At 40.4% G+C, this 23,841-nt stretch overlaps 2 protein-coding genes across 11 annotated transcripts in view; both read left to right on the top strand.

The window, feature by feature from the left end:
• The first annotated feature begins 1,151 nt into the window (after positions 1 to 1,151).
• Positions 1,152 to 10,886, top strand: casp2 (caspase 2, apoptosis-related cysteine peptidase). Of its 10 annotated transcripts, none has more exons than XM_042489357.1 (13): positions 1,152 to 1,271; positions 2,554 to 2,709; positions 3,495 to 3,665; positions 3,777 to 3,851; positions 4,057 to 4,206; positions 4,412 to 4,481; positions 4,932 to 5,026; positions 6,156 to 6,338; positions 6,863 to 6,991; positions 7,096 to 7,186; positions 8,759 to 8,959; positions 10,461 to 10,570; positions 10,679 to 10,886. In XM_042489357.1, exons 2-13 carry the CDS (start codon positions 2,560 to 2,562, stop codon positions 10,811 to 10,813), a joined length of 1,560 nt encoding a protein of 519 aa, XP_042345291.1. In that variant the 5' UTR covers positions 1,152 to 1,271; positions 2,554 to 2,559; the 3' UTR covers positions 10,814 to 10,886. The 10 variants fall into 10 exon arrangements, with proteins under 10 accessions (XP_042345291.1, XP_042345290.1, XP_042345288.1 ...); XM_042489356.1 differs by having other exon boundaries at positions 4,039 to 4,206; positions 4,935 to 5,026; positions 8,759 to 8,947; XM_042489354.1 differs by having other exon boundaries at positions 4,039 to 4,206; positions 4,935 to 5,026.
• Positions 10,887 to 13,881: 2,995 nt separating this feature from the next.
• The window catches only part of clcn1b (chloride channel, voltage-sensitive 1b), a 36,997-nt gene continuing 27,037 nt past the window's right edge, over positions 13,882 to 23,841 (top strand). The window contains exon 1 of the mRNA XM_042489314.1: positions 13,882 to 14,123. Coding sequence (XP_042345248.1) covers positions 14,073 to 14,123 — 51 coding nt within the window. The 5' untranslated portion in view covers positions 13,882 to 14,072. The remainder of the gene's footprint in view (positions 14,124 to 23,841) is intronic.

Raw genomic sequence — 23,841 nt, 5'->3', positions numbered from 1 at the left:
CACACATATAAAATAAACTCTGTTTTTCGCAGAAGTGATTTTTTTTTAAAGAATGAATTGTACAATGGCGCATGTCAGGGATATATTTTTTGGGATTATTAAAAGTGATGACTGAGTTGCAGCTAATTTTATTCTCTTTATGTTCTGTTGGGTAGTTTAATCTATAGAAATATGACAGACAATAGGCTATATCTGTGAAATTGTAGAAATAAAAGATATTTCTTTTATTTCTCAGAATTACAGATATAAAGATAATATAAGATAATCCTTTATTCTTTCCACAGCGTGGAAATTTGCAACATTACAGCAGCAAAGGGATAGTACAAACAGAGAGCATCTGTAAAAACAGTATATTGATTAAAAAACAGACCAATATAACAAGTAAAGTGTAAAAAAAACAACAAAAAACAAAGGAATTTAATAGCCTAAGTTTGCAGTAAATGAAATAAAATATAAAAAGACCAACTGAATGGCTAATTTCACATTATTGAACGATAGAAGTATAATATGATGTACTGATAATTTAAAATATTGCACAGTTTAGTATAAACTGATATTGCACTTGAGAGATGATTGTAAGCAGTGAAAAAGTAAAAATTACATATAATAAATAGACAGACTAAATAGCCTAATTTATTTTATTGCACGTTTAAAGAAAAAAATAGCATAAAATAGAAATACTGGACCAATGTACAGGTGGTCAGTATATTAAAAAATAAAGTCTTTCAGTTAAATATCCTGATACATTCCTCCACTGTTAAGTACACGTCTCAATTAAATGTGTTTTAATGATTTTGAACTATGACCATGCCTTCATGCATGCAGATCACTTTACTATAATTCCTGTGCATTTTTTTCTGTTCAGCCAATAACAGTCCATCCTCCTCCAGATAAATGGCTTTCTATTTGTGCCTCTCTTCAAAGAGCCCCTTATCAATTGGCTACTTATTTACAGAAAGCAGATTCAAATTCAAAATCCCCATGAAGCCCCTGATTTACAGTAGTCTCACGGTAGGTGGCACCCGACTGTAAGAAAGTAGCTGATTGGAGACTTAAAACGCCACTCAAAATTTATCTCACTCTCATTGGTCAGAATCCAAACCAACGACCCGCCCCTCTTAGTGTTGCAGTGAGACCCCGCGGAAGTTGGTTTGTGGAGTGAGCTGAAGACGGGATGTTGTTACATTTCTGTGAAATTGTGTGAAACCCGTCGACACTTTTCTTGAGTTTTTAAGGATCGTTTGACATTCTGTTGCAGGAACAGAGGAACGGTAAGAAGTACGTTGGAGAAAAATTAATTTCGCTCACTTAGTGCTGGAAAAAAAGGAAGGCAAAGCGAACTGAGCTAGCTAGCTAGTTAGCATCGATATTTAGCAACCAACGTTTAAATGTTAGTAAAACTTCTCCACAGTCTCTTGAACCGTGAAGATCTGTTAATGTAATAACCTACAGCTGTGCATTTAGTTATTGTCTTCGCAAACCTATAAATTAGCTGTACTTTCGTATGCACCTGCATTGTTCGGTTAGCATTGCTGCTGTTTTATGTGGCTTTTTAAGTATATTATTATGTAAGATCGATAAGTATTTTGTGATAATACGCTAACAGACGTAACTTTGACGTTATAATGTAAAACTATCAAGCGACATGTTAGACAGAGAAAGCCCAGCAACAATGAAGTGTGCAACGGTACAGTCTCGTTGCTATCTGGATCAATGCATCAAAAAGACCTGACATGTCTTGTAGTAAGGAGCTGGAGTTGTTGACATTAGAGCTGCAGCGAATTATCGATTATTAGATCGACCGAAAACGAGCTATTCTGATAAGCAATCAATCATTTAAGTCGTGTTTTTAAGCTAAGATGCCAAAATATGACATTTCAGGTTATCAAATGTCAATATTTGCTACTTTCCATTGGTCTTTCATTGTAGTACGTCTAATATTTTGGGGTTTTGAAATGTTGTTTGGACAAATTAAGTCATTAGATGAAGTCACTTGAGATATTGTACAACTGGATATTGTTACAGGCTTGTCTCATTTAAAAAAAAAAAAAAAATTTTGTAGACCAAACGATTAATCAAGAAAATAAATTACAGATAAATCAGCCACAGACATAATCATTATATGCAGCTTCAGTTGACATTGCATGTTATTAGGGTTGCAACAGTATGAGATTGTCACAGTATGATTACCGTCTCTGAAAATGTCAAGGTTTCAGGGATTAAATTTATGCAATTACTTTTATCATTATCAGCTACAATGACCCGTAAAGGATTGAAAACTGAAAGTTTGTTGTTTTTGTTTTTTTAATGTTACTAAGTGTAAAAGGTCTAACAGGTAACGGAGAGTTCTCCGTCCAGTTGTACTTTTCTTTTCAATATTGTAGATAAGCAAATGTACACAGCATGATCACTTTCGATTTTTATACCATGGCTTACCTTGAAACGGTAACTTAGCTGGATACTTACCTTTCACTTTGTTATATTGTGGTATAACTTCAGTTTTATTGTTGTAGTGGTTCATTTTTCTTATTGCCTGTCCTGTACCTCTGTTAGATCAAAATGCTGGAGTGTGGCATGCTGGAGCAGGACAGACGGGCTCTTCGGAGACGCTCTGCAATTCTCTGCAAAGAGCTGGTGGTGGATGCGCTGCTCATTCAGTCGTTACAGGCAGACGACATCCTAACGGAGAGCATGGCAGAGAGCATCATGGTATGTGGGCACTGATAAATAGATGTCTTTTCATTTAGGACCCTCATGTAATAAACAGATCTTTAGCTGCCACTTACGTTGATAGATACCCACAGGTTGAATGTTAGATACACCTACTTAAATTGCTGTCAATAGATTGAAGGTTATGAAGTTTAGGATCGTGGCTGAAACCTGTGTTTCCCAGCCGGAGGGTCAGAACAGCTTCTGGGTCCCACTATAAACTTGTGGGCTAAAAGTTGACTAGAGGTAACATTTTCAGATGTTTCTGTGTATTATTTTTTGTAAAATACTGGATACTTACACTTCTTTAGGCCTTTAAACACAGTTAAAATAAAACAAAATCACTATTTGGCCAAACTGCTTGCCAATTTTGTCCACAATAAAGACTTAACCTTTGATAAGGGGTGTTAAGTAGATTTTAAGGGGGTCACTTGCCAAACAGGTTGTGCTCACGCCCTTCAGAGAACTTGTAAAGTGAGAGATTATTTTGGGATGAGTTTGAAGTTTAGTTTCGCGTGTATAAAGTTAAGAAAAAGCCAAAATGAAAGATAACAGAACCTTCAATTTTGAAACAACTTTATATAAAGACATGGGTTTCTCCCTGGCTGACTTTACTGGTTAATACATGAGATGCCTGATTTTTATTGTTAGTCAGATCCTGGTGACACACACTGTAGAGAGTCAACAGTGGGCAATACTTTAGGTGTGAAAACAGTAAATCAATTTACTATTAGATTTAATCGTTGCCAGCGATGCTGAGTTTTCTGGTCTGATCTCTATTTTAGGCTGAACAAACATCTCAGAAACGAAGCTGGCGCTTACTACTACTCTTACCAAAGCGTGGGCCCAGAGCATTCAGCAGCTTCTGCTCAGCTCTGCGAGAAACTGAGCAGCAACACCTGTGTGACCTGCTCACACAGTCACCAGAAAAAGATGGGAAAGTGACTCCTAAACAGGTGAGTGCGCTTCAAAAAATATCATCACACACACACAATACACAGCTACAGTTTTAAACAGCAGATTATTACCAGACTTAGTGCAGTTCTTAGTCTGTTTTCTGCTCACAGAGTATTCAGCCCGAGGAAGAGCCAGAGGGAATTACAGGGCAACTAGTCTTGCAGGCGACTGAAAAGAAGAGAGAGGTGAGAAGGGTGCTTACAGTCCCTCAAACAGTTGCTTATTGTCACTGTTGACATTTTCACAAGACTTACACATAACAAAGCTAATGTCTGCAGAATTTCTATCATTGCATATGTCTTTTTCATAATTGTAAGCTCAAGTATACATGCTCACAGTTAAAAAAAAGTTACAGATGACAGTATTTTCCAGTTTAATTGTCCTCTGCAGACAGTAGACAGAGAAGAAGAGGGTGAGGTGAGCAGCACCTCATCAAGTCCAGTGCGAGCCTCAGATAGTTGCCTCCACTCAAAGTCACCATCCACTGTCAGGGAGGAAGACCGGAGGGTGAAGAAAAGAGGAAGAGATAAGCAGACAGATGTGAGAATCACAACCCACATCCATTTTATGTTGGACAACCAGAAGACAGACAGACTTATAGTTTAAGTTAGGAGTGCTGTTGTCTTTTTCCCTCAGCAAACAACAGCTGCTGCCACAGCAAAGAGCAAGATCCTTTATTATATGTCTTTGTGTTAAGTAGCTGATGTTTTGTCATTAATTATTTGTGTCCCATTTTGAATTTCAGAGGTTTGTGGACTCTCCTCTTCCACTTCCCACCCAAGAGGGAATTGCTGCTAAGAGAGCGAGGACACATGGTGAGTGGTGTGGCAGTGTGGCCTGCACTCAGGTTAGAATAGGTTTCTCTGTGTCCATTGTTGTTGTCAATATTTTTCTGTTTCCGTGGGAACAAGGGGTGGTGTCTGGAGAATCTGTTGTCAAGTTTAAAAAGACAGGTCATTGAATATACTCAAACACAAAAACATTTTATAGCCAGCAGCTTGAGAGAGTTCAGTCACTGTGATCAAATTATTATATAATCTTATCACTGAGAGACGTGTAGGAGGGTGGTTGCCTCCAGCATTTGACTACTGTCTGCACCTACGGGCGGCACGCCCCAAGAGTGACTCATTCACAGCATTGTAGCACAAAGTTTGTTGTCACATAGCTGCCGGCGGGTCAATGATGTGAAAACTTGGCATCAGCAGTTTAACTCATAACAAGCAGAGTTCAACATTGTGAGTGTGTGTCTGTTTCTGTGTGTGCAGCAGAGTCCATGGAGTTCAGTCTGGATGCAGACAGTCCCATCAACACTCCTGTGCTCCCGTGCACTCCTGACTTTTACCTCTCTCACTGCCAGCAGGTAAAATACTTCTCTTCACTGGGTCAGCTCAACAGGTTTTCAGTAACTTCATTGTGTTTTACCTGATACGTGTCTTCAGTATCAGGATATGAGTCTATATAGAGCACAAAACGAACGATTGCAAAGGCCATGACACACCAAGCCAACATCAGAGAACTAGTGGCAACGCAAACCGACAGCCAACAACCATGTATGTTCTACGCCTGCATGAGAAAAAATACACCAGCAGATGACTGTCGTCATGCATGACGGAAAACCAGAAGACCGCCAAGACGCTAGTTAGTTGGCACATTAACAGCACAATCCAATATTGAAAGAACAAGGCATATTTACTGTTTGCCAGTGAACAACACAAACCAGCTGTTAAAGCTTTTAAGTCCCAGACACACCAAACCAACATCAAAAAAAGAGTGATGATGAAGGCGAATCTGTTGTGTGGACTCACATCGCCTGTGTTTTGGGCAAAAATTTGCACATGAACACATTGAAAGACTACAGGCGACGGCCAAGTAGCATATACGTTATGCACCTGCGTGAAAAGAAAATAACTCCAGAATACAACATTAAAAAAGGGAACCCAAAAGACCGACAGGATGAATTCAAGACGCTTGTGTGTCAGTTAGCACACTTACAAGAGAACTAGATTTTAAGAGAAAATGGTAATTATACAGACATTAACCAACCATTTCTGCTAAAGGGCTGAAGTCATAATCTTACCTTATATTACAAGTTTATTTCGATCTCGCACCCACTTGACATAAGTCGTTTGTTTACTTTTTTTTCACACTTCTGTTTCTCTTCTTGTGAACTGAGCTGAACTGCCAATCACAGTGATATTTCCCACCGTCAAGCTCCGCCGGCTCTGACACTGATTTAACATGCTGAGTCTAAAAAAACAGCCTTTAAAGACCAACTAGTGGAGACGGTGCGGGACTCACCACAAAAACTAGGGAGACGCTTACAAATGGCCTCACATTGACTGTGTCCGACTGACGGCTTGGTGTGTTAGGGTCCTTACAGAAAAACAGTTTGTTTTTGATAATTATTTTAGGCTTATTGATCTCTTCCTGCCCCTTCCATTTATTTACCATGCGTGTTTTGTTTGTCTCTCTCTCCTCCCGCGCACCAGTCTTACAGAATGAATTCATCCCCTCGTGGTTTTGCTTTGGTGATCAGTAACGTGACCTTTGATCCTTGTGCTGCGCCTGACCTTGACCCAAGGAAAGGAGGGGAGGTGGATGACGAGGTCCTCAGGAAGGTCTTCACAGAGCTGGACTACTTGGTGACAGTCCACAGAGACCTCACTGCTCAGGTAACACACAGACACAGGTTAAATGTGTATTTTCAGGATGTTATTTGAAACAAACCATCCATATTTCTCAGTTGACAAATCTGCAGAAAGGAAGCTGTAAAAGGGTGAGGAACTACCTTTTGACCTTGAATCATTTCCAGAAAGCCACTTAGTCGGTGTTTGTAGGAAAGGTGCTTTCATTTAAGATTTATTTGGCAGGTTTGTGTAACTTATTTCCCATTGGCAGTGCTGTTCAGAGTGGCAGCGTTATCACAATGCAAACAGACTTTACATTGTCGTCATTTGGCTTATTCTAACAAACTTGGCACGAGTTTGCATGTTGGCTCAGAGTGTCTCACTCAAAGACACTTTGAAAGGACAAAGCATGGGTGTTGGCTCTGGGAGTGGGGAGACCTTCACTTTAAATAGGTTTACCACTCAAACCCAAAATGATCTATGTAACCCCATGATTGGTTCACCAACCTGTTCAGTATTTAGAAAGCAACAATCTGTGTCAACTACAATTTTCCTGATTGTTTTTTTAGGGCATGAGGACGTGCATTGAGAACTTTTGTCGCCGGCCAGACCACCGGACAGTGGACAGCTGTGTGGTGTGTCTGCTCTCCCACGGAGTGGAAGGAGCTATATATGGTACTGACGGACAGCTCCTGCAGGTGTTTGTTTGGTGTTTTTCTAAGTTCATGTATATGATGTGATTTAGGGGTAAAGATGCAGCCCGTTTTCAGACATGTAACTCTGTCACTTTTGTCAATTTCAGCTGGACTGGGTGTTTGAGTCCTTTGACAATGCGCACTGTCCCCTGCTACAGAACAAGCCAAAGATGTTTTTCATCCAGGCCTGCAGAGGAGGTAAGGCTCTCCATTGTTTCTGTTTGCACACCTATCATTATTCATTTCAATGACATGCAGTGTTTTCAGAAAAATCTATGTATATTAGGAGTGTAACAGTAAACACAGCGGTGAAAAAAACATACGTAAGGATATGTTTCTCTCATTTATTTTGATCAGACAGCGTGAAAGGAAGTTAAAATCCTCCTGCTAGGGACTGAGGGAGTCTTGTGTCCACTGTATTGTGTCACACATTTCTGTTTTACACAGTATGAACACTAAAAAAACACTTTCCCAAAAGACGCATAACTCGCACTTCTGAAAAGTAGGGAGTCTATCTATGTTAAATTTGGGTGATCGCAGCAACACAATAAGACCTGTTAAGTATGAGAAGTACTAATGATGTGATAGTCTGTCCCTCCACATGTCCAGATGGTGTCTGCTGTCAACTTCCTGGCTACTGGGACAAGCAAGCTGGGTGACAGCTACAAAGCTGTCCATCAGCCACACGGCTCCAGATGCTGTGGATTGTCTAATAATACGCCAGATTTTACATTTCTGTTGTAGACTATAATAAGATGTAATATAAAAGTCCATATATAAGTCCAATAATAGTCCATTTACGATGTGTTTATTCTGTGAGTTTCCCAGCTAATTAGTGTTTCTCTGTGATGGAGGTTGTGGTCTGACTGTATGTCGTATGATGATGCTGATAAATCCTCAGACCCCTCTGGAGCAGTCCTAATTACTGTCACACACATCCTCACTCCACCACAGAGCCAACCACAGGTGTGCCGCTGAAAGGCAATTAGATGTGGCTGACCACTGCCAAACAGCTTCAGTGAAAAAAATAAATAAATAAAAATAATAATAATAATAATAATAATAATAATAATGGTGTTCAGGGTTCCATTGGTAAAACCTATGAAAATTACCTAGATGAAAACTTATGGTCCAGAATTTAAAAGTTATAGAAGTAATTTGGAAATAAAATACAAATGCACAGCTAATTGTTAAGAAAAGCCAAAAAAAAGACATAGGATTCACAGAATCCAGTTTAAACAATGATCCTTTATCTGCGATGATTTAGCATTTGGTTTTCAGTTGTTTTTGGTTTGTCACAGAGTTGCAAAAAACAGTGTGGGTCCATGAGCTTGACATTGATCAGCATACAGCTTTGTCTTGAATTTAGAAATTTATTTTTGCAAGTGGCACCTTGTATGTAGCCTTAGTGTATGAATGTGTGTGTCAATGGGTGAATGTGACTTTTTCTGTGAAAGCGCTCTAAGTGGTGAAATGACTAGAAAAGCACTTTAAAAGTGCACTTACCATATACTAAGTAACACTGTGTGTTTTTGGGCCTGCAGACGAGGCCACTCAAGTCCAAGCAGTTTTGAGGTCCAGACTGGAACAAAATAAGGTTTGAGAGGCACTGTAGGCAGATAAAACTTAAGACTGGCAAAAGTTAGAGCCAAAACACCAACAAAACCTATGTAAATATGCAACAACAGAAAAAACAAAACCAAACTTAAGTTCTTTCGGGTCAAAAAAACAAAGCCTTTGAAGTTAAATTGAAACGTTCTTGTCTTGCAGAGGAGATGGACTGTGGAGTGGAGCAGATAGATGGGCCAGCGAGGACCTGCTCACCAAGCTGTGAACAGCGGGATGCTGGGAGGGAAGGACAGGGGGATGCCAACTCCAGACAGAGAGGGGACATGGGGAGGCCCAGGATCAAACTGCCCCAGCGGTCTGACATGATCTGTGGCTTTGCATCTCTCAAAGGTCAGAGAATTTGTAAGTCTGTCCCTTTTGCTTTTCTTGGGTGGATTTATGCATGAACTGTGCAACTGTTTTAATCATCTGAACTGGTATAAAAAACAAAAATGTGTGGAAAAACAAAGAGGCAAGAGAGATAGTTCAGTGTCTGAACTATCTGCCTTTTATATCAGATTTTGTGTTGTATCTGTACCCTATTGCAGCTTAATATGCACTTGCTTTCTAGCAGTAATGCAGCCTGCACTGAAACTAACTGCAACAAAACCAATATATGAGCATATTGGTGGCCTTAAAGAGGAACTCCCCTGATTTTACACATCAGAGTCTGTTTACAGGTCCTGGAATACTTTTGTGAAAAACACATAAAGCCTTTTGTGGCTGTAGGGGGAGCTGCCTGAACAAGTTGCCTCAAATTCAGCTTTGGGCCCAAAAATACAAGTATTAAAATGAAAAAAAATTGGGAGGCTAAAATTAGAAAGAAGTGAGGTTACCAGACCTCTGTCGCCTGGTCCTAATCTCTGCCATAGGCTTGAGGCTCTGCCACAAGCGTAACACAACCAAGTTTCCAGCTGAACACTTGCATGGAGGGCTCTGGCTCTGCTGCATAGATTTTGATACTTTTAGAAAACTGTCCATTGAGGGTATGACAATGGATAAGAGGTGCAGTGCTAAATCGGTGGAGTACATTTTTGACAACTAAAGTGCAGGGGGTTAAAAAATGGGGTAGTAGTTGAAAATGTTTCCTTTAAGCTTTGCTGTTACCCATTTCATTCTGACATTACTTTTCCACAACAACAACTATCACGGTTTTAGATGTTATCAGTGTTCAGTGACTCATAGTTTCTATTTCCAGTCATGTAAATACCTAGAGCTGTCCCCTGAAAGTCGAAGATTTGAATCATCAGTTGGAGCCCCCTCAGTCAGTCTTCAAGACGAGCAGCAGTTTTCTGTTTTTTTTCTGTCAGTCAGTGTACTCTTGAGGACGTTCTGGTCCCCAGATTTAGCTGCAGAGTGACTGCTCCTCACTCTCACGCTGCTTTCCAGTACACGCAGCTGTGGATCCAGACTAAGGGTGAGTCTGAGAACAGGGAGAGAGAGGCTTTGCCCGGATAGGCTCCTCGATAACGTTATCTTTTGCCTTCTGTTTAAAAGTGGTGAATTCACAGTTCACAGTACCTTTACATGATACAATCTGACTTTTGTTTGATATCTAGTGCCGGCAAGTACACATTTCTGATCCGTCATTAGCATAGTTAAGCACACATTAGCTTGTACATCTGTCTTAGTTGGTTGACTATGTTACGTGAACATCACTGTCACCCTGCATTTCCTGCCAATATCCTGTAAAAACCCTCAAACTCTATATGAAAATAAAGGAAAGAATCACCGATTATTCAAATTGAACAGCCAAATCCGATTGAACTGAAATAGTTCTGAGTCGGACACTACCTTAGCTCTGTCTCCCTGCATTTTATCTCAATGTATTAAGCCTTTATTGTTTGATCTCTTGCTCCTCAAGGCACAGCAGCCATGCGAAACACCAAGAGAGGATCCTGGTTCATCCAGGAACTTAACACATCACTGCGCCTCCACGCCAGAGACACACACCTCGCAGACATCATGGTGCAGGTAAGTCATTAGTGTCCTATATCCACATATTTGCATTCACATTGTGACATATGCTTCTTTGTTTGTTAAACTTCTGGAACATCTCTGTAATCTTTTTTCCGTCTCCAGGTCAACGGGCGTATTAAAGAGCGGGAGGGTTACGCTCCTGGCACCGCTCACCATCGCTGCAAAGAGATGTCGGAGTTCACCAGCTCGTTGTGCAAAGACCTCTACCTTTTCCCCAAGTACCAGCCCCAGTATTGACATACAAAAATGCACATAGACAGATCAACACACACACACACACACACACACACACACACACACACACACACACACACACACACACACACACACACACCCACGCCAGCATGCCGGGCTTCGCGAGGAAGCCTCTAAGTAAGTTCACATAACGGTTCATTCCACTCCAATTACTGCCATACATTCACACATTCCTCTGGTACAATTTCACGTCCAAACAAACAGAGGATTTATTCATTCAGATTTTCTGTGTAAATACTGCCTCCTCAGACACGCACGAAAACACACGTGCGTACACTCAGACAAATCTTGGAAAAGGAAAAAAGGAGCGAGCTTAAGTTAATCTACATGTACTCTGAAATGGGCGTATTAGCGTACAACTTACTCGTGCATCTGTGTCTATGCCAGTTAGAGGGTTTAGTTGATAATCCTTTTTAGTCAAAGACAGAATCGTATTTTGTTTTCTTACTGCACAGCTACTTTGAGGTTCCACTCTCTCTTTTTAAAATGTATTTTGTACACAGATCTATTTTTGTGGCTTTATTTTGTATGAAATTGTTTTTATAAGGATTTTTAAGCTCACTCTTTATTTGTATATGATGTCTGTTATAAAGTGTGACCATTTTTTGTTTTTAGTGTAGTGACAGGCAGAGGGCAGCACAACAGAGACAAATGCATTCCATCGTCTCGCAACTTTATTCCTACTTACAGTTAAATATCAGATCTCAGACAGCTTTTATTTTAGGTTTATTTTGCTACAGTTTTGATTATACGGTAAAGTCTCTGCAGCAGGTTTGACCTGCTTTGATTAGTTTTTGTTACATAGTTTGCCTTATGATGAGGAAGAAAACCTACAGGGCAGCTATAAAACCAGATCTTGATTTTTTTTTTCTTTCCTTTGTGGACGTTTAATCTGGAAAACTCCCTTTTTTCAACCTTAAATTTCATAAACGACACCCACAGCAAATTTTACTCAGTTTCAGCTGTGTTGCTGCAGATCTGTGTCCCTGTCAGGGTGGTGGGCTGCTCGGGGAATGTGGTGCTACTTGTGGGGTCACACACCTACTGTGTGAACTCTGACCTTTACGCTAACTCTGACTCCTCATACTGTTTCTCCCTGCGTGAGCCACACATGTAGTTAGTCGCCCTACAGTTTTCTGTGTTTTTACTACTGTATCTGATACAGTGAGGATGTATTTCTTATGTCTTCCAGTTTTCTACAGCAGCCTGTGCCATGTGAGGATGATCTATTAGATGAATTTATGACCATGGAGTTTTTACAGTATACTGTATATCTCTTTGGCACCCCCCCCCTATACACACAGAGAGAAATCCAAGGCTGTGTCAGCATTGATGTTTCCAGGAAAAGCCCTGATCAGGAGAAGTGTGTTTTGTTACAACAGTGTTGTAGTGCAGAAAACAGAGTATATGGTCGAAACAGTATTGATTGGTAACAGAGATGCTTTTAAGCCGTGTGTGAGGTGCTTGGGGGAGAGTTTACCCCCGGTCTGGAAGGTGGTTTTTATCTTTTGTTTTTTAGTAATTATAAAAACACAAAATCAGAGTAGTGGAAAGGGGTAACTCTTTTGCAGGGTGAGATGTTTTGAAGGTTGATATTTGGTGCCAAGCTCCGCTGAGGTGCAGTGTTGGGGGGAACCGGGAGCGATTTCATTTCTGTCAACACCAATGACTGCCAAATGTTCTATACAATAAACAGACCGTGGTTTTTAAACAAGACAAACTGATGTTTTTTTTTTTGTTTTTTTCTTACAGTTGCATGTGCATACGAGTGCATGCATTTTTTCCTGTGCATATATGCATGCATATGTTTATGTCGACCTTGCGCCATGTGTGCGAGGCCTCTGCACGAATGTACACTCCTGTGCATGCTCCACTTTATTTGATCCTCCTTGTTGCTGTGTTTGTGTGTGTTGTCCCCGGCCTCTCCTCTCTGTTCTCAGGTATAGTATATCTGACTCTCCACTATTCCGCTGCGCTCAGGTCTCTCCATGCTGTGACTGGGACGTATGTATCTCTCGCACTGCCCGCCGCCCAGTGATAATGTTCTTAGTGTATCAGATAGAGGCCCAGCCAGCTGTCCACAGTCATTCTCCCTTGACACACACACATACACACACCGGCGGTCAGAGTAACACATTTCTCGCTGGCCTCCGGTGTAGCTGTGAGATTAGGCTGTTATGCGCTGGCGTGTGGGCCACAAAGCAGGGCGGGGTTAAGGGGGATCTGTGTGTGTCTGTGTGTCTTTGTGGTTGTCATAATGGCCGCCGGTCTCATCAGCCTGAGAGGAGGAACCGGAGGACGAGTTAGTTTAGATTAAGTTGTCTGAGTGGGATGTTGTCTCTGCGGGGGTGCTGAGCAGAGGCGGTCTACCCTGATGGCCTGTAGGCTTTTCAGCTTTTAGCGAATGATGTGCAGCACATATGCGCTTAGCTCCCTTCCTGTATTAGCTCCTCTACATATCTGATGGAGAGTTTAAGCTATAAAGAGACTTTACGAACTCTGCAGCATTTTTGGGGTGTGTTTTTACCGTGTGAAGGCGTATTGGGGTGACTTTTTTTTTTCCCCAATGAGGATGGCAATTGCATGTGAATGTTATGGGGATTGCCTTGCATCATTGGCTGATTAGGTGTGAGCTGTCATAGGGGTGTCGTGTGCACCTTCCTGCTCACGTTGCAGGGGCAGCCCTATGGGGGGTGCCCTTCCAACCCCCACCAACCCCTGTCCAAACAAGAACAGTCCATCTGCACACACACACACCTAACAGTCGGCTGGCAGGGAGTGTGCTGCTAAGGGCAACTAGTTGTGTGTGTGTGTGTGTGTGTGTGTGTGTGTGTGTTATTAGGTGTCTGCAGTTCTAATAAAGGAAAGCGCTGCGTCCTTCACTGCCTCATCAGATGGCTGTGCTCTGCTGTGTCCGTGTGTCCGTCAGGGTTGCAGTGGAGCTGGATGGCTCGCAGCCTCTGGATGATCTGGAGAAAAGCACATTCGGGAAGGAAGTCATCTGCCTTTTTCGACTTTATTAATGCAACAAGTGTGTTTGGGAATGAGTTTATAGCAGAGTTAGACAATTAAGAAGATGTTTGTGTGTTTATTTGACCTGGTGTAAAGAGTGTGTTTGTGTATATATCTATATAAGAGAAATAGTGTGTGTGTGTGTGTGTGGTGTGTATGGTGTTGCCCACGCCACTGGAAATGCTGGGGTGTCCAGCGAAGTTATTTTTGGATCAGTGACAGCGTGTCAATGGCTGCAGATGCGTCGCAAAGGAAGGCTCTGAGATACCAACAGACCCTGGTAGGTCTTTCCCAAATCTTCCTCTAACTGCCTGCTTGTCTGCTGTCTTTAAAATGTCTTTTCCTTTCCTCTCATTTCACGCCCCTTCACCTGCTTCTCCCACATCTCTCCATCTACCCACCTGTCATTTTGTCATTTCAACTCCCTTTACAGTTCATCACTTTCCCCATTTATTTCACCCCTACCTTTCAATTCTTCCACATCGACCTCTTGCTCATTTGTTTTCCTCCGCGTGCTGCTTCCATTCTCGTCCACCAGCAGTGCTCTCTATTGTCGTTCATGCTGCTTTACCACATTGCATAAACTTCTCCCAATGCCCTTCTCTTGAATCAATACTCCTCATCCCAGCCATTTTCCTCCTCTCCCTCCTCCTACACTCTCTTTACTTCTTGAGGAAGATTTCTGCAACTTAATGTCAAGTTTATTTGTGCAGCCCTCAAACACATTCACAGTCTCCGCTGGCTTCACACCGCCCACGCTACGAAACACTGAGTGAAGGCGATAAATGGAAAGTCATCCCTGCAAAAATCAAGGATTTTATTATTTATTTGGATTTCAGTCTCTTACTTGATCTCTTACATTTGACTGTTACTGTTTTTTCTGTCATTATGTCCTGAAGAGCATTTCGTCTTTGCGACCTCGCATATCTTCTTGTATCTGTTCGCCTCTTCAAGCTGCAGCCTTGTAAAGTCATCGCTGTTTTCATGTGATGGTGGATATAAATACCTATTTTCGGGAAACCTGAGCAGACAGGTTAGATGTACGTGTTGAGATGAAGTCATGAAGTCATGACGTCCACTGGTTCATCTGTTTAAATGCTCATCCAGAATGATCATGGTCATTCCTCCCAGGAGCATCGTGTCTGCCATTGACTCATGTCCAGTCCCACCTGCCCTGTGAACATAAATGACTCACAGCGTTTGATTGTCTTTTAGGCCCCCGCGCCGGCGATAACCATGGTCGGACGCATTATGTTTTTGGGTTGTCTGTCTGTATGTCCCTCTGTCCCATTCTTGTGAAGGTGATGTCTGATGCCAAAATTTGGCACAAACATTCACATAAACTTAAGGATGAACTGATTCGATTTTTGTGGTCGCAAGTCAATGTGACCTTGCATCCATCTCATTCTTGTGAATGTGATATCTTAGGAAGCCCTTGAGGCATTTTTTAAAATTTGGCACAAATGGTCACTTTGGCTCAATGATGAACTGATTTGATTTTGGAGGTCAAAGGTCAAGGTCACTGTGACCTTGTCCATCTTATTCTCATGAAAGTGATATCTCAGGAGCAGCTTGAGGCAATTTCCTCAAATTTGGCATAACATCCATTTGAATTTAAGGAAGAACTGATTAGATTGTAGCCTGTTTTACACTGCCTGTTTAAGACTCATGTCGTCATGACACCTCACCGTTCTCTGCTTAACATCCAATTGCAGAAAAGGGGACAGAGCTGTCTTGCCGCCGAGCCGGTTCAAGTGGTAGTAACAGCCCCAAAATGAGGTCTGTGTCAAATGTAAAGCTGGAAAAACGTGACCATTGGTGGGGAGGTGTGATGTTTTGATTATGTATTATGTTGGTGACTACATCGTGAGAGATTTATAAAGCATCTCTTAGCAAGTAATTGGTGTCCACAAATTGGGAAAACGATGAGATTCAGAAGTCCCTTACCCGCCAAGCAGAGGACGAGAGCCGCCGCCATATAACAGGACATGTAAATGATTGTTATTGCCATATTAGTTATTTTTTAGAATGTGCTTCTAAAGCTTATATTATGTGTTATGCCCTTCACACCTCTTTTGATTGTGTGATGCCGGGATACAGTGTATAATCACACACAGAAGCAAAATGATGCTGCTGTTGTTTGGTTCTGTGTAAAAATGCATAAAGAAGGAACTTTGTAGCGGCTCTATAGTTAGATCTAGTAGTCAAAAGTCACTGTGATCTCAAAAAACATGTTTTTGGCCATAACTCAAGAACGTATGCTAGTTATGAAAAAAATTCACATCAATGTCTAAAAGGATAAAATGATGAAAAATTATTTCATATCCAAAGAGTCAGAGGTCAGCTTCACTGTGACATCACAATGCTCTGCATTAACACTTTTCTGGCCATTAATCAACATCATAACTCAGGAACAGAAGGTTGCACCTGTGTTAGGTGTCCAGCCTGAAACTGTGGTGATCGTATAGATCTTCTGTGCTGTCGATTAGACGATGTGTGTGAAGCATCCACATTTTGGAATTTGTAGCTTGATTGCATCAACATGCATATTTTAAGCACTGTTAACTGTCATTGCTACAAATGAGTCTGGACAGACTTGGATGTTAAGTGTACCTTGAGTCAATCGAGGAGCCATACAACTACAAAATTCTACTTTGAGTCTATGAATCGATTTGAAGCATCGTATTAACCCGCACTGTTTTTAAAGGTCATTTTCTGCAGAGTTGAATGTGAGTTATAAGCGTGAGGATGACAGATACATGAGCAACTGAGGTTAGAGCAGCTGGGGTGTGTTTGTGTTAGTGCAGCCTGACAAAGTGAGGAGGAACAGTGACAGCATCAGTGTTGTTCCTCTACTCCTTCTCCTCTTCTCCCCCTCTCCTCTGAGACGGTGGACGATTGCCCAGAGCAAATCTCAAACTAATTCCTGGTCCTTGTGGAGCCTCTCGAAGGCCCACGGGTCAGATATAAATAAGAAATCTCAATTAATCACAGTATTTACAAGCTTAATATTGCTCTGAGAAGGCTCACATCTCTCAGGTGTGAAAACTGTGATCGTACATGTGTGTGTGTGGGCGGGGGTGTGTGTGAGAGAAGAAATTAGAGCCTTTAAGGATTGGAGGAGTTTATGTGTAGAGCTGTTAATAAAGCATCCTAATATGATTTATTTATTGATCAGCGGCAGGATATGGCTGAGGGTTATTTTCAGTCTGATGGTTTAGCTGGCTAAATCTTCACAGATGCACACTGATGCTGCGAGGTTAAGAGAGACGTCTGTGTATTAGGGGTTGAGGTTTTAACTGGCTGACATTAGGCTAATACGTTTAGTTGTTTTTTTAGGGTTAGGTTTTAAACAACTTTGTTTCATCTTATAGTAAGGACCTGATTAACATTACTCCTTTAGGGTTTAGCTTTTGTTGTTTATATAAGTTACATGATTGCAAAATTACATGCAATTGTTTAAATGAAGAAATGAATGGGGAAAAAAATGAACTAAAATTTGAGTGAGAGATAGCACTTTACTTTGCAGCCCTATAATTTCCTAATAATTTTCTAGAAAAGAAATGATCTAATATCTTACTAATTATAGGGAAAGAGAAATCGTTGGTTATTAATTTTCTTATTGTATACTTCATTTTCGATGCGTAGAATTGTTTTTTAATCTGTCTGACCTGTGCACTCACTAAAAGGTTACATTGGTAATAATTGTGCTCACTTTATTTGCAGTGTACCAATTTAACACTGCCTCTGTTTTCCCTTTAGTTAGTACAAATTAAAGTAGAAATGGACGTTTTTTGCTTTAACATTAAGTAAATGTTGATGCACAATGTAATGCTTTAGATCCACAACACCAGGAGCTTTCAGATTATTTATCCATAAGCCTCACTTTCACTATGCAATTCTGTCTGCCAGCCAGTAAGATATATATATATATTTTTTTTTTGAACTTCGTAGATACTGTAAAAAAAATTATAAGGAAATTTCAGCCCTGCAAAATTACAGAAACCCACTTAAGATGTGAGAGCAGTTTTCGCCAAGATTTTTAGACATCTTTTGACCTGCAAATCACTCAGTTATTGCTTGCTGGGTTTGTAAAGTTGTGTTAATAACTTCCAAGTCACACAGCTGTCGTTGACCCTTGACCTTAACAAAGAGGAAGCACCCTCTGTTGACTTGTGTCACACTGACAGACACACTCCAGCAGGGTGGTGAGAACAGATAGCTTAGCTTAGTGTCTGAGTGTGTGTGTGTGTGTGTGTGTGTAGAGAGAGAGAGAGAGAGAGAGACACTGTATGTTGCTTTGATACAGCTGGTTGTGTGTTACATTTTATTTGATGGATGTGGTTTAAAAGTGAGGTTGTGTGAGGAGACGAATCTGTGAGAATGTCAACAGCAGTGAAATAGATCTCATAAGTATCAAATGTTACAGGCTACTGAAACGGATAATGTTCACCTGCCAAATTTCCTCGCAGACTGGAATGACTGGGATGTAGACGATTAAGCCATTAAATTTCATACGATATGGCAGTCACTTGATGTGTCTTTCCGATTACAGAGGTGGCTATAATGTGATAATTAAACCGTCAGTAGTTACATCCGTAGTTACAAGACGAAACGCCATGTAAACGTTGAGAAATGGTGTCAATAAGGTGTCATTGTTTTTGTGTAAAGGCTAAAGCCCCCGATCTGTCTGTACAACAGGCCTCCTGGGAAAGATGGGTAGAGGGAGAGAGACAAACAAGCGTGAGAGGTGTGGAGAAGTGTGTCAGTGAACATTGGGTCACACTGCTGCTAAATTTATCCACGAGTAAGGTTTCACCTCAAGGGTGGGGGTTGGATGGATGGGGACAAGGGGTGGTGAGAGGGAAAGTTTCAGGGGGAAGAGTGAGTGAGAAAGGTGAAAGGCTGTGCACAAGAGTTCAGGCGAAGGTCAGACAGGAAGTAAAGTACAAGAAAATCTGTGGAATTCAAGGACGGAAAAGTTTTAATGTGTGTTTGTGCCTTCTAATGTTATCACGATAGCAGAATTTTAAACATTGATACAATAGCAGTATAAGAAAAAAATATTCAATGCGATTCCACGGCAAAAAAGACACACAAAGTAGGATTTTTTAAAATTGTTATTAAAACGTACACAGTGCTTGCACTGAGTTAATTAAGTTAATTTGAAAATTTGAATTATTATTATTATTTTTTTTTTGGCTTTATAATTAACATAGATCACATAATTTTAAAAATGGTATAAAAATAGTACCTGACAAAGTTGTGCAATTGGTAAAACAAAAAATCACTATCCCCAATATAAACCAAGGTTTCATTTCCCAGAAGCACCTCAAAGCTAAGGTGATATTAAGACATACATATATAACTGGACAAAGGTTATTTTCCCCTTAATAACTTTTTAGAAATGTGACCCATGACACAAAAAAAAATGCAATAAGTTAGCTGTAGTGTCTCAAAGTGCCTGTTTACACCTGGTATGAACATTCATCTTGGGTGATCCGATCACAAATGGAAAGTGTTAAATACAAGTGTAAACAAACACCAACACGAATTGTAGAACAGTGATGTGTCCCAGCTGCTTACTTTCGTTCAGATTACTGAAACCCGTGTTAATACCAGGTCTAAACATGCTCAAAATGGCCTAAATTTATTTTTCTGGCTTTAAAATCAATTTCTTGTCAACAAATTGAACTTTGTTTACAAAAACTTAAATTGAAAAGGTCATTAAGTTTTTAGTTCAGTTTATACATACTTCAATGTGTGTATGTTGCAATGAAATTTAGATTGTAATTGCAAGATCCAACAAAAATAATCCCCATAAACATAACACAAAAATTATATAACGTTAGAGGAGGTGGTCTAATGGGTTTATTAAGGGGGTATGTGCAGTTTACAGTGTTGTGGCTGACTCGGTAATAAGCCGTATTTATTAAGGCCAGAGTGTATGGCTGAAGAAATGCAGCAGTGAGAGGCAGAGGTCAGCTGACTACATTCAGCGTTCCTGCTGATCCTTAAAAAGTCTTAAAATGCATTAAATTCATAAATTTCTAAATTAGACCTTAATTTGTAAGTGGGAGTGCTGAGATTTTTTTCTCCGGAGGTTGCATTATAAAATTTCTAAATAATTGGTCATTTTTATTAATTTATTTTATAAATAATCCCCCGCCTTTAACTCCACACAAACAGGATAGAGTAGGATAGAGGAACCTGCATACATTTTTCATGTCATAACAGGAAAAGGCATAGGTGTAATTAACATTAATGGCTGGATTCCATTTTGCTGTGCAGGTTTCAGGGCCGTGGTGCTGTGCATGTTGGCCTTGCTTACTGGGACACTTAGATAAAACAGATTGATCCTTAATGTTATAAGTAGGCTGTAAGAGTGAGAGAAGTTTTAAAACTGGATTAAATTAAATCAGTTTTGAAACATTTCTCAGGTCTGTTCCACTTACTTATAGGAAACTGAAAGCTGCTTCCATCCATCTTCTACCAAGTCATTAATGAGTGGATGGAGTGTTTTTCAAACATTTATCAGGTAAAAGAGAGGAAAATCAGACATATTTACCCTCAGTTTCCCTTCATAGTGTTGAAATTGAAAAAAAATGTGTTATTTTCCAGCTGACAGCAGCACACCACATCCAGGGCCAGTGGTAGTTGCAGGTGATAAAGTATCACCAGCACATGCAAAGTTAAATAAAACACTACAGTCTACTAAACTCGTTGAACCCTGCTTTTTTTTGGCCAGATAAATGCAAACAGCTATCTGCTGAGACAGAACACCGGCAGCACTCTGGTCCCCAAAGACCCAGAAACCGCGTGAGAACTACTGGGTCACAACAGAACAGACAGTGACCCATTTTATGTCCCACAGTTGGAGAACGGCTTAACTAAACAAAGCATAAGAATAGAGCCCTATTGATGTGATAGCGTGCCGATATTACCAGCTAATACTGGCTCTCCAAAATAAATTAGTAAATCAGTAATGTGTTTTTGGACCTTTTTTTAGCACAGGACTTGAATATTTTTTGTTTTCTTCAGAGTATATACTACTACTACTAATAATAATAAACTTTACTTATAGAGCAATTTTCATACAAGGGATGCAGCACAAAGTGCTTCACAATAGAAATGCAACACAAAAGCAAAAGGACAACAAGATTAGATAATCAAAAGACAGTCGATAATAAACAAAATATAAAAGCGTAGGTACAAAGTACAAAGACCAGTAAGAATAGTTAAAATTAGACAACTTATATAAAATAATAATAATTAGAAGATTTACATTAAATAAAAAAACAGACTAAATAAATTGGTTTTCCACTGTTTTAAAATATTCACTGAGCCTGCTTCTTTTATAGCTTTGGAAAGGGTATTCCATAATTTTGAAGCAATGTTAACAAAAGCTGCGCTGCCTATTTATTTGTGCGTATAATTGTGTGTATTTAAACACCCAGCAGCAGAAGATCTGAGAACTCATGAAGGATTATAGAATGAGAGAGAGTATGCAATGTAGGCCAATCCCAAACCATTAAGAGCTCCAAAAACAAGTAAAAGAACCTTAAGATCTATTCAATAAGATATTGGGAGCCAGTGTAGTGTAGCTAAAAACGGGGGTAATATGCGCTCCCTTCCTTGTTTTGGTTAAAAGCACAATCCTGGATAAGGCCAGGATGGAGGGCCAGTAAAAAGAGCATTGCAATAAGGTAGAAGGTAGAAGTTGATGTATTAGTCATTTTTTAAATAAAGTTTAAGCAGCTACTATGAAGATTCCATCCGGTTTCTTCATCTTGTTGCTGCTGGTGGCATCATTCAGTTCCTGCAGTGCATTTTTTGAATTTGCATCAGAGTCTTGTGATGGCTCCCAACAAGGTCCATCTATCCAGTGCAACAGCTTGACCGGGATGTTCGGGGTTAACCGTGTTTCTGTGAAGACGTGTACAGAGCAGTCTATGATCTCCCGTTGCTAAGCAAGTCTCAGTCACATCTCATCCACTTTATTGTCTCGCGACTGGACATTAGCCAGAAGAAGGCTTGGTAGAGGAGCAGCTCTCGGTCCAAGTTGGGTCAGCCTCGCCCTGATGCCAGCTCTCCTCCCTCTCTTCGTTCGGCACTGTCAGTTTTGTCTCTCCCCTCTGGTCTGACTGGCCGCTCTGCGTTTGCTGTTGTTTGAGATCCTCTCATGGTCGGCTGCATTCAGTCCAAACTCCACACAACTTTTTCCTTTTTTCTGGCCTTCCTGAAGCATGACTTTTCTACAACTGTGAGGCACCTATGCCTCTCTATTGTAGAAAAGTCATGCTTCAGGAGAATGGACCATGGAGTCAAAAAAATAGCAAAATACAGCCAAAAAGTAGCAAGAATTTGAGGAGCTACAGGCTGCTGCATCTACATGTGCTGCCATCACTTTAGCAATAATATAATTTGATTGAAATAAAATCATAAATAAGTTCAAAGTTCATTGTTTATATTTCACTGCCATTTTTTATAGTAAATCTGATTGTTTTACTTTGCCTCAGAACATATTTTTGCCATAACTTTATCTCTTCGAAATTTCATCAATTACTGCCAGGCTTTAATAAAACATGTCATCTATGCTGAAGGCACTTAAAGTACATTTCAGTATTATCCAGCCTATCCCGCACAATGTTAATATGGTTATGGTCACTCCACTCAGTCAGCAGGTATTATTTTCATACCTTAAGCTTGTGTCCTGCCTGCCTGGTATTATTTATGATCCGGCTGCAGGACTCTGCTGGAATCTGCTGGATCGGCCGCCTGACTGAGAACCTACCCCTCTGAATTAAGAGCTGCTGACAATTTATTGTCAAGCCTCAAGTGTCTGTATTAACCTCTACTGCTTGATATGTGTGTGCGTGCTTGCGTGTGTGCCTGCGTGCATGCATGCGTGAGTGCGTGCGTGCTGCACTGGCCATACCTGTCAGTCACTGGGCTCTATACCGTATGGAGGCAGGTAGCAGGTACAGTCCGCGTCCGTCACATTGGCAAAGACAAGAAAGGACAGATGTAAGACAAAGATATCAAGAGAAGGAATTACAGTATATTAAAGACAGAAAAGAAAGTGAGCAGCAACCTGCTGCAGGAGGAACAGCTGAAAAGATGAGGGAGCGGATCAACACTTTTGAAACAGTTCTGAACATTGACCAATTTCTGGTAAGCTTTATTATTTTGTATATTGATGTGTTTTCCAGCTATAGTTTAAACTTTTTTTTAAAGGAGTGATTTATGTATGACTTAAATAAGAGGTTTTATAAGATAATTTAGTTTTGGCTCTTGTTTGATGTGTTTACTTTTTAAGATTTTTAAGATGGACAGGAAAGATGGGAGAAAGATGGGATAACATGCTGCAAAGATTGGAATTGAACCCGGGCCACTGCAAAGGACTCAACCTATATGGGGGGCACACTCTACCTGGTGAGCTCGAGGTCACCCCTAATGAGTCTACTTGTTCTGTTTTATGTTGAAATACATAGGAGAGGCAATATGTTAAGCTTGTATCAATACTGTGTGTGAGAGGAGATATTTCTTTAGATTTGGGATATGGTACTATTATAATTGTTGTCTTTTCCTGGTTTTAAAGGTCCAGTGTTTAGGATTTAGGGGGCTATATTGGCAGAAAGGGAATATAATATAATAAGTATGTTTCCTTTAGTGTATACTCACATGAAAAGAACAGTTGTACTAAGCTGTACCTCCATGTTTCTACAGTAGCACAGAACATACAAATGACACACTGTCTCTAGATAGGGTTAATCATGTTTTCTTGTCGGCCACCATAGTTAGCTGCCCCTCTTTGATGAGCAGTGTCGTAAAAACAGATTCAACACTGGTCAGCAAACTTCCTGTTTATTTTATCTTGTGTGTGTGTGTCCTTTATCACTCTCTGTTCCTTCTCTTGACTTGCTGGGTGGATAGTTGATCTGTTGATCATGTCAGAGCTGATCAGATTGATGGTTGCAGTTGCAGCAGAGGCGAGT

Source organism: Plectropomus leopardus, chromosome 7 (assembly GCF_008729295.1).
Source record: "Plectropomus leopardus isolate mb chromosome 7, YSFRI_Pleo_2.0, whole genome shotgun sequence".
In the NCBI taxonomy this organism is placed as follows: Eukaryota; Metazoa; Chordata; class Actinopteri; order Perciformes; family Serranidae; genus Plectropomus; species Plectropomus leopardus.
Note: the sequence above shows the minus strand (reverse complement) of the source record. Positions and strands in the feature narration are given on the sequence as shown.